The sequence below is a fragment of the Tyto alba genome, unplaced genomic scaffold (genome assembly GCF_018691265.1).
Source record: "Tyto alba isolate M040663 unplaced genomic scaffold, T.alba_DEE_v4.0 Super-Scaffold_30, whole genome shotgun sequence".
Classification (NCBI taxonomy): domain Eukaryota; kingdom Metazoa; phylum Chordata; class Aves; order Strigiformes; family Tytonidae; genus Tyto; species Tyto alba.
The window spans coordinates 2,455,123-2,465,402 of NW_024881305.1; the positions used below are offsets into that span (position 1 = coordinate 2,455,123).

At 43.3% G+C, this 10,280-nt stretch overlaps 1 protein-coding gene across 4 annotated transcripts in view; it reads left to right on the plus strand.

The window, feature by feature from the left end:
- KCTD20 (potassium channel tetramerization domain containing 20) overlaps window positions 1–9,694 on the plus strand; it is a 30,225-nt gene extending 20,531 nt beyond the window's left edge. For 3 of the 4 annotated variants that reach the window (XM_032988933.2, XM_032988934.2, XM_009969447.3), the window contains 7 exons: window positions 1,166–1,365; window positions 2,081–2,360; window positions 3,269–3,371; window positions 3,911–4,031; window positions 4,973–5,170; window positions 5,673–5,783; window positions 6,397–9,694. In XM_032988933.2, coding sequence (XP_032844824.1) covers window positions 1,215–1,365; window positions 2,081–2,360; window positions 3,269–3,371; window positions 3,911–4,031; window positions 4,973–5,170; window positions 5,673–5,783; window positions 6,397–6,689 — 1,257 coding nt within the window. In that variant the 5' untranslated portion in view covers window positions 1,166–1,214 and the 3' untranslated portion in view covers window positions 6,690–9,694. The remainder of the gene's footprint in view (window positions 1–1,165; window positions 1,366–2,080; window positions 2,361–3,268; window positions 3,372–3,910; window positions 4,032–4,972; window positions 5,171–5,672; window positions 5,784–6,396) is intronic. The other variant, XM_032988936.2, reaches the window with a different exon arrangement.
- Window positions 9,695–10,280: the final 586 nt, after the last annotated feature.

Consider the following 10,280-nt stretch of genomic DNA (forward strand, 5'->3'; position numbering starts at 1 on the left):
CCACAACTGAACTGCTCATTAAAGCCTTCATCCTCAGCAGGTCCTGACCAGAAAACTCGCCAACTCTTATTTGGCATTTTGTTATTTTATTAGTGCTGTATTTTATCTGGTTTGTATCTAGCCATGTCCATGCTCTGCCATGCTTTATAGATGGTACCCGCAGGCCCTGGAGTCTTAATTCAGCCAAGAAAAAGACACAGGACAATTGTTCTGCAGGGGGGAAATTGGGAAAATTCATTAACGAGGAAATTGGTGTTTTATGTTTGAGAGAGCGAAAAGAAAATGCTTCAGGCCAAGAAAGGAGAGCTGTTTCTTGTCCAAGGCAATAGCAGGACAAAATACATGCCAAAGAGAGAATGAGGGAAACAAACAGCAAAAGAGATCTGCTAAGAGATACAGAAGGGTGAGTGAGGTGGATCTTAAGGACAGGAACAGGGAAGAAAAATTTCACTTGAGTGAAATCGCCAAATAGCAAAAATGGAAGATGTCTCTGTGCATATGTTGAAAGAACATTTAAGATTTGAATGGCACTGATTAAAGCATTGTATGTGTCAGACTGAGCCAGGGTGCAGTAGATGCAAGGCTGCTGCAGTCATGGCTATGCTATGTGATATGGGTATTTGTTGTAGGACTGTGCTGGGTTAAATAATGGGGTGAGCACTATATGACAGGAGGGGGATAAATCGAGAAAGAGAGGGGAGAAACCAACAAGCAAACCCACAATGACCGGGGGTAGGGAACCTCCAAATCAAACCTCGGAGTGGTCAAGAGGCAGTGCCTGAGCTGTTACCTGGGAGGATGATGTATGTCGTGCTATTGCCATGTTACAGAGCTCCTGTTGCCAGTGCTGGGAATCGAGAGATATGTAAATATTTTTAAAGGGCTCTAGTGACCTGGGAGTCGGGCAGTTGCTAGGAACACATGCGTGATCTAAAGACATCAGCGGCTTTAGACTTACTTTTAAAAAAGCAAAGGTTTATAAATGAAATAGACCCCTGGTTACTTTAAAACCTTCTGGGTTTTTTTCCCCTGAAGCCCAGTGAAGTATCTGAAGAAATGCCTTTTGAGCCTGAGGGACTTGGCTTGCAGTACCAGATCCAGGGATTTGAGCTTCATTTCTTGGGAGTTTCTTCCAAAACTAACAACCTGCTGTTTTCTCTCCTAGCTCTTCTCTTAGGAAACGCAACCAACTCCTCACATCACGGAGGCCCAGCATGAATGTTAACTGTGCTGGTGGGACAGACTGGTCAAGAAATCTGGAGTCCAGTTGCTCTGTGGAAAACATAACTGTAGCAGTTCATGAGTCAGAAGAAAGTAATGTGGTGCTAGGAGGTTACAGCCCTGCTGCAGTTCCCAGGACTGAGGGTAAGGATAATGTCTTTACCTCGTAGTAATCTTTAAGGGAGATTTTTTTTTTTTTTGAGGGATGTTATGTTTTGGAAAAATTCCAGTATCCCAAGGCAGTTTGCACTTGGGAGTATTGTACCTTTGCCTTTGCCAGGCTGGTGTGAAGAACAACTGTCCAGAGCAGAGTTTAGGTTCTTGCTGTCTTGGCAAGATCATCGTGTGGGTATCCCCTGGCTGGCCAGCTTTCAGCTCCTCCTGAGGTTGTCCCTGAACAGATTAACTGAAAGTAGCTGGATAGTCCTGATGAGCTGTGTTCCCACCATGGACCGGGCATCAAGCACTGCTGGCTTAAACTAGTTTTGGTGTGGTGTGTGCTTCTGCTCCAGCTTCCCTGGGAGAGCAATCGTCAGTGCTAGGAATCTGTGTCTGTATTTCTGGCCTTGTTTAATTCCTGTGATCCTGCTCTTTACACATTGAATCCATCTTGCTTTATCAAGGAGTATTAAGCATCATGGTTGATTGGAAAAATTTTTATCCAAAATCCAACTGCTGGCTCAATTTGAAAATGCAGTTTAGTTTTATGTCAGATAACATTACCTTGACTGTAATGTATATTGACATCCTTTGTTACTGTATGAGTCAGTTTTCTCATTACAGTAGGAAGCGTTACTATCAAATGATGGTTTTCAATAAATTGTATCTTACTCTTGCAATATTTGTTTGTGTGTCTCAGGTTTAGATTCTGAATGCCGACACACTGCTTATCCAGTAAATCCCCAGGTCAGTAGCATGTTGTCTGCTCCTGAAGACACGCACAACTGTCATTTCCAAGATGGAAATAAGAGACAGTCAGAATATTTTAATACCCAGGAACGCCATGGATGCTGCTCTTTGTCTTCAAGCAACAATTCACAAACAGTGGCTCCAGAGAAAGTGACACTTGTGGTAGATGGCACTCGCTTTACAGTGAATCCACAAATTTTCACTGCTCACCCTGATACTATGCTGGGAAGGTGGGTGATTTCCAGTATTTTCAAAATACCTCAAGGGGGTCAAATGTCCGCTAAAATGGAACAAACACCCAATGTTTGTTTTGCAGTCTCATCTGTACACACAAGCAAAGCAAGGTTGACCTCATTCACAGCTTGGCTGTGAGTGAGGCCTGGGAGACATGACCAGATTTAGAGAGAGTCGGTAGTTCTCTAGATAACATTCTCCCTTTGGTCCACTTCCTTCAAACAATGTGCACTTTTAGTTAGACACGGTCTCCTTTTGCCTTCTCTCCAAGTGTTTGCCTTGTTTGTGAGTAGTACATCTGTTCACAGCTGATAACCTCCCTTCCAGAATGAGGAAAATGATAATGCTCCATCCCCCTCCTGCTGTTATCTTTTGATACTCTCCTGAAAGAGAGAGAAAGTTACTGAAAAGTTACTCAGCTCCCTGTAACACAGCCTAAAGGTTGGAGCCTATGGATGCAACAAGAAGCACTCATTTTCTGTATTGCCAGCGCATCCACCCATCTCTGACCACAGGGAGACAGGTTCTGTTGGGTTACTGACCCTTGCGCAGGTCAGTGTGTAAGACAGGGGGTCACAAGGCATGCAGCAGTTACCTTGCACAGCCTCTGTGAAAGGGCTTTATTGCCAGGGTATTTTCTGACCCAGGGCTGAATGATCTGTTCCTTTGAGCTGTGTCTTGTTCCATACAATGCAGTAGCTGTAGTGACAGAGTCCAGCTATAGGAGGACGTAGCTGAGGGAGCTCTTGTGCTTATTTACTATGCAAGAGACTTGAGTATAGGTTTCAAGTTACTGTATATATGTGTCACTGCTGGTTTTGTCTAACCTCAGTGCACCTATTGGTCTCTAGAATGAATGCATTTAAATATATTTGTGCACTTACATAGATTTTTATCCGTTCAGAATGTTTGGACCAGGAAGAGAATATAATTTCACCAGGCCAAATGAAAAGGGAGAATATGAAATCGCAGAAGGAATTAGTTCAGCTGTGTTCCGGACTGTGCTGGTAAGGAGATGTTTGCAGACTGAAAAAAAGCCAATCTGTTTGTCACATGTGCGGAACTGAGCCATCTCCCAGGCATCTGCACACCCCTTGGGACATACTCTTTTATTACTGTCTTGTATTGGGATTTTTAAAAAAGAAATTATAGTAGACTTTAGTATGAGTCAACATTTCACATATTTGTTCATGTTGCCTTTTACATTTCTTGTGTCATGCCATTGTAGTTCCTGAGCTGTGTCCTGACCTTATGGTTGCATATAAATGCATATTGCATATGAGATGTTATGAAAGCCTATGCCATGGGAAAAGTTTTAACTGGAGCTCACCGTTTATCAGACCCAAGAGGATCTGCAGAGAGACGTAATTTCTCGGACAAGCAGGGCTGGTTTTCCTGTTCACACAGCTATATATAGCCTCTGTAACTCTCAAATGTTTGTTAACAAAACAAAGAAATTAAACTAATTAAAGCAAGCTAGTTAAAAATTATCAGAGTCCAAGGTATTCTTAATTTTTCTCTCCAAAACCTGTCCTCTCTTTTGCAGGATTATTACAAAACTGGAGTCATTAACTGCCCTGATGGGATTTCCATCCCAGACCTTCGAGACACATGTGATTACCTCTGCATAAACTTTGATTTCAACACAATCAAATGTCAAGATTTAAGTAAGTATGGAGAGAAACCAGCTCCTAAAAGATCATCTGCATGGTGTTGAGCACTCTGATCCCGATTCAGTGCAGCTCTTAATTGTGTGCTTTAATTTAAGCATGAAGGTGTGGACTCCGCTAGGACTCATGTATGCATTGCGTTTAAACAGCTTCCTTTTTTGCTGCATCAATCTAAAGTGAAATGATTGAATCCTGCAAAATGAAGACACCTTGCTCAAAAAAAGCAAATTGAAATTGTAAAAATTCTAGTCTTCTCTTGTAACAGAGGCTGAGAAAAAGAGCTTGCTCTTACAGCCAAACAAAATGAAAGCTAAAAGCAGGGTTATAACTCCTATCTAATGTACCAGAGAATTGTGAATAATTTAAGCTAAAGGATGATGGGCAGAGCAGGAAACAAAGATACCAAAGCTGGAAAGTAGTAGAGAGTTCCTAGTCATGAAGGGAGCAGCTTTTTTGTGGGTATGCTGGCAAAAAAGTACTTTTATCAGAGGCAAATCTGTGAAAAGCATTATACTGAAATGAGGTATATGGTATCGCACAGACTGTGGGTGGAATTTCCTGCCCTGTCCTCTGATGAGTGATCACAGAGAAGGCAGAAAATGTGCTTTCAAGGACAGAGGTTGTTGCTGGAATTTTAAGTAAAATATCGTAATGAATTAATTATTCAGTCTATTACTTTTTCACTGTATTGATTGGACCTTGGTGTTTTTTAATGGTAATGTAATGGTTCTGCAGTGTAATCTGCATCCCATTTGAAATGCAGTCTCACATATCTGATTTTGCCAATTCTGGAGCTGGAGACTATTGATTCATCTGAACATATGTTAAGGAGTTTGTCTGAAGAAAAATGTGGGCTGTGCTCTTGAATGTATCTGGAAAATGTAGACATATTTTCATACTGTGCAAAAAAGCTCATCCTGCGATGTATGTCTCCTTAGGTGCTCTGTTACATGAGCTCTCCAATGATGGTGCTCACAAGCAGTTTGATAGCTACCTGGAGGAGCTGATTCTGCCTATAATGGTGGATAGTGCCAGGAAAGGAGAACGTGAATGCCATATTGTGGTGCTGACAGATGAAGACACTGTGGACTGGGATGAAGATCATCCACCTCCGATGGGAGAGGAGTACTCGCAAAGTAAGGGCTCTGCACTGGGGCTCCCAGCTTTGTGTTCAGCACACACCCAGACATCTGGCCACTAGGAAAGGACCCGTTGCCCACACAGCAGCCTTCCTCCAGGAGGAGATGCTGGCACGCAGAATCCTGTGCTGTACATTCCTTCTGAACTGAGCCAAGATACCTGGCTGGTTAGAGCTCTGGTCTGGCTGCCTGTGTTGGTACTGACAGCGTGCACTGCATCTTTTCCTTTTGTTTGCTGCCTCCCCCTCAGCCTTTTCCTGCCTTCCTAGTGGGTGCATGTTCTGCTTTACACACCCATCACCACCCATTCTAGCCAGACTCTAATGTGTATCACTACCCTCTCACCAAGGAAGTGCAGCTAACCCCAGTGATGAGAGCAGACACCTGAAGTAGTTCTTGGAAACCAGACCTGGGTTTGGCACCTCCCCACAGCTGAACATGTCAAAATGGGGAGCAGGTCCCTCCTTGTGGATTCTAATCACCCTTTTTATTTCTCAAGTCCTTTACAGCTCCAAGTTGTACAGATTCTTCAAGTACATTGAGAACCGCGATGTTGCAAAAGCTGTATTAAAGGAACGGGGCCTGAAAAATATTCGCATTGGCATTGAAGGTAAAATACTTTTTCAACAAAGGAAATTCTAAAACAGGTGGCTCCACGGTCGGTAAAGCCTGGTTTCCTCTTGACTCTAGGCATTTCCTGTTTTGCTCTGTTTTAGTAAGCATTTATTTTCATGTAACTAGTAGAAGCTGGGCATGTTCCTTCACCTCTGTTGTGTTACACTGAAATTGGCCAGGAGGCTTAAAAGTTAAAGGAAAGTGAGACACGTGGCATGTACCAGCAAGCCTTGTCTCTTTATGATCAAGTAAACAGGAGTCAGATGCTTCTGTCTGCTGATCCAAGCATTCCCTTAAGGAGCTTAGAGAATGTTGTGCTCTGTCCTGGGAGACTGTCTTATTGTTATAGTAGTTATATTTGCTCACAAAATGGCTAATCTGTGCAGCCATTGACTGTATGACTACACACAATGCTTCACCCTCTTTTCAGGGGAAAAGAGAACAGTCTTTTGCAAGCCAATAATGGTAAATGTGGAATGTGAGCATTTGTCTGCTAAGTCCCCCCGACCCCGTAGTCACTCCTACCTGACTGTTCTTCTGGGATCCTGTTGTCCCTTTGTGCAAGTCAGAGGTGTGTAGTGCAGCTGACTGGCTGTCTGTGTTTTCAGGCTATCCCACCTGTAAAGAGAAGGTGAAGAGGAGGCCCGGTGGCCGGTCAGAAGTGATATACAACTACGTTCAACGGCCATTCATCCAGATGTCATGGGAAAAGGAAGAGGGCAAAAGCCGTCACGTTGATTTCCAGTGTGTTCGGAGCAAATCTCTAACAAACCTCGTCACTGTGGGGGATGACGTTTCAGAAGACCATGAGGTTATAATGCATCACCCTCCACAAGTAGATGAACTCGACAGGCTAAACGCACCGTTCTCCCAAATGGCTGTTAATGATCTACCAGATTAGTTGTGGCTCAGGGTAGATAGTCCTGCTTGATGTGGGAACATCTCAGCATAGTTTCATCCCAAGTGATAGAACACAGACTCCTGCAAGGTGCTTTATCCTCGTTGATGCTCTTACTACATTGTCATGTTTCAAGCATGTTAATAAAGAGCCACACTCCATAGTCTTAATTGTGCAATCAAAAGCAATGTCTCCTCAAACAAAAAGAAATTATGCTGTTTGCTTCTGCTACAAAGGCTTCCAGAATGGTGGGTGAATATTTTACCTAAACTTCTAAAGGAGAAGCAGAAGTATTAAGGAACATCTTGTTTGACATCAGAGGAAATTCTGGGCCTGTCAAGACAAAGCTTTCTTTTACCGTTAGGCACTTAGCTTTGCTTTTGTGATAATCGGTTACAAAGGACCGAACATCAAAGCAGGACAGATGATACTCTTTCATCAACCAGCAGAAATGTAGCACAGTTGTGACAGCAAAATACTGAGTGTGGAAGAATGACAGCAAAATCCTGAGTGTGGAGGAATCTGTTTACACTGCCACCTGGCTTTGCATCCAGCACGTTGTACTGCTGTTCTAGGGAAGGATGAACTAGTTCAATAGGAAGCATTTGCCTGTTCACAGGAATTTCCCATATATATTTCTTCATAAGGTGGAATTACTGTTTTCAGGGATGTTGTCTGTTACGTTCAGTAGAATGAGTAGATCACGTTGAAGGAAAAGGCAAAAAAGAAGAGACTCTAGTTGATATTTTACCAACAAAGTAAATCTGTTTAGTAGCCTAGTAGATGAAAGAAGCTTTCTGGAGGTGACTGTGCACCCTAAAGACTTTCAGTTGTCTCTTCCATCCCCCTGCTAAGACAAAAAAGCCAGCGGAGATGCTCCAAGTACAGACAGTTTACTACCTGAGTAAAATCCTTGGTCTCATCAACCTTAGTCAGTCAAAATTCCTGTAGACTCTCCACAGAGCACTCTACTGTTGCAGCTTTAAAAGGCCAGCTGCTTTCTTCCCAGTTTGGAACTGACTGGACCATTTTCCCGTCAGGCAGGTGAGAAGTATCAGTAGTAAACCAGCCTTCAGTAGAGAAAAAATACATGTACCTGGGAACAACTTTCCTTTGCTGCTCTGAATATATTATCCTCGTCTGTGGTTAAGGCTCTGTTCGTTTTGGATTCAGGGCCAACAAAGCTGTGACTTGTATAAACACACTCCGGGCTGGTTTAGCTCAGTTGTGTTAGAGCCTGGCTTGTCCTGTTCTTGCAGCGTGGTTACCTGTAGGTTTGCTTAACCCCCTGATTAGCTCAGAGTGAGCTCAGTACTGCCACAGCCGAGCTGCACATCAACCAGAACGGGCCTGCCTTACGAAGCCATCATTCCTGATGGCTGTGTAGAGTTTTTAAGTACCCAAAGTGGAGTACTTAAACATGGTGCTGGTGCAAAGGAAAGCTGAAACCCCTTCAGAAAGAAAGGGAGAGATCTCCCTTGCAGTGTCGTTAAGTTCTGATCAGTTCTGCTCTTGCAGTTGACTGCTGTTGAAACTTGTACCACTTATGCATTGAGTTACCTGGTCATACTTGGCAAAATAAAGGTACATATCAGTCTGCCCCTAGAAGGTTTAATCCTTTGTTGTCAGGGTTCCATCATCAAGCAAATTTTTATTATTCTCCATCTGTCTGGTAGACTTAGCATTGGAGATTACTGTTACTGTTTGCTGCTAAGGATGGTTGTTTTTTTCAGGGTAAGTAAGGTGACACTATCAAGCACAAAATTTCCTGAAGGTTTATGAGTGTCATTTTAGTTACGAGTAACAAAATCTCTGCCAAGGCATATACTTGCTGATATATTTAGTTCCTATTTTTATGGATACAGGTTCTATTCTTTGCAGTTTTTCTGTTCTTGGCTCCTTTCCTAAGTGCAGCAAATAGATTTCTTATTTTTGTAAGTGCCTATGGGAAGATTTCCAAGAGTGCTTCAGGATCTCCTGAGCTGCCCAGGTCCACCTGACTGCTTTTGAAAAATCCTCCCTGTGTGTCAGTATAGAGAAGTGTCCTTCAGTATTCTGCGCAGAGGTGGTGTGCAATCACTTTCCTTTATTGCTCTAGATTAATTTCTATTTTTGTAGTAGAGAAAGGAAGACATATGGACCATTAACCTTCCAGCTAAGGGCCAGACCAAACCCATTACCTGCCTTGGTAACGAGCTGTTCCCACAAATCATGCAAAGGCACTGATGAGACTGTCCCCCCAGCAATGATGAGGCTTGCCCTCAGGCCCTACGGATATCTTTTTTTAATGTGTATTTATTTTTACAGCAGTGTAAGTTTTAAGTAAATGTGTATTGGTATTGACCAGCTGACTTGGGAGTTGGAGTTTACACGTCCTGCTCTTAGGACCTGCAGCGTGTGCGGTGTTGGGCGCTACCCCGCAGGACTGTCAGGGCACCAAAGGCCGAGCATCTGACACCGAGGGCACCTCACGGGATCTGACAGCCAAGTACCATATTCAGCCAAACCAGACCCCACCAGTGCCTGCCCCTGAGCTGGCTGTTAGCTAGGCCTCTTGAAGGCTTCAGCCAGTTCATTAGCAGTGGTGGCCTCGGGCACTTAACTGCAGCCAGCGGCTGCTGAGGGTTAAAGACTGTTGGTGCCTCGTAGGAGCTTGCTGGTACTCTGTAATCAACTGGACGTTCAGCATGGGAGGGATGGATGGATGTATCCAGCTTCCAGGATATCCATGCAGCTTTTACCACTCCAGGAAGCCTGCTGTAGTATATTGGCTTTCCCAAGTAATTAAAGATGAATTTTGGATTTTACTTTTTTTAGTAGAGCGAGTTCCACTGGAACACGAAATCAAATTGAAGAAATATGCGTTTGCTTGTCCTCCTTCTGTCATGGTCACCTACTTCAGGTACAACGTCAAGTTTTGTCTTATTCTAGATATACTGAAGTGTTACCTGTGGTGTGTATGAACTACAGATGTATGGTTTCTTTTCTGTATTAAAGTATAAATTATATATGGCTTGTTTGGCTCTTTCAAGAATTGTTTTAAATGTGGAATAGAAGAATGGGCAGGAACTCCTGGGTGGTTTTCTTTCCTTGCTTCATAAAGTAAGTGTGGCTTGATACCCCAAAGGCTTTGTGCATCAGACAGAGCCTGGTTGATTTGGCAGGGACCCTGTGCAGCAGCTGCACAGAAGTGTTACAAACATTTATGCTGAAAGGACCTCAGAGTTTACCAATTCATTGCAGTGATGTTCCAAAAGCAGCACATAGTACAGGTATGAGGCCACACAACCCACAAACTGTGCAGCATCTCTAACAGGCCCTGGTGCTATTTTTGGTTAGCATGCTGTGAACGATGCTCTCTGCTTATACCTACTTTAGAAGAAAACAGCTTTGGAACAGGTCTGGCTTTTATTTCTATCTTCAGTGTTGGATGTATTTCAGGGGTTTTCATCATGAAGCTTGGGAAAGGTGTTAAGAGGTTGGACAAGGTGGAATTCAGTAATTCCATTAAAGTGATAACAGAAACTTGTACTCCCTAGTGGAGCTGTCACAAATCTAAAGCTGTGAAATAAGAACTGCAGGTTGATTTTGGCA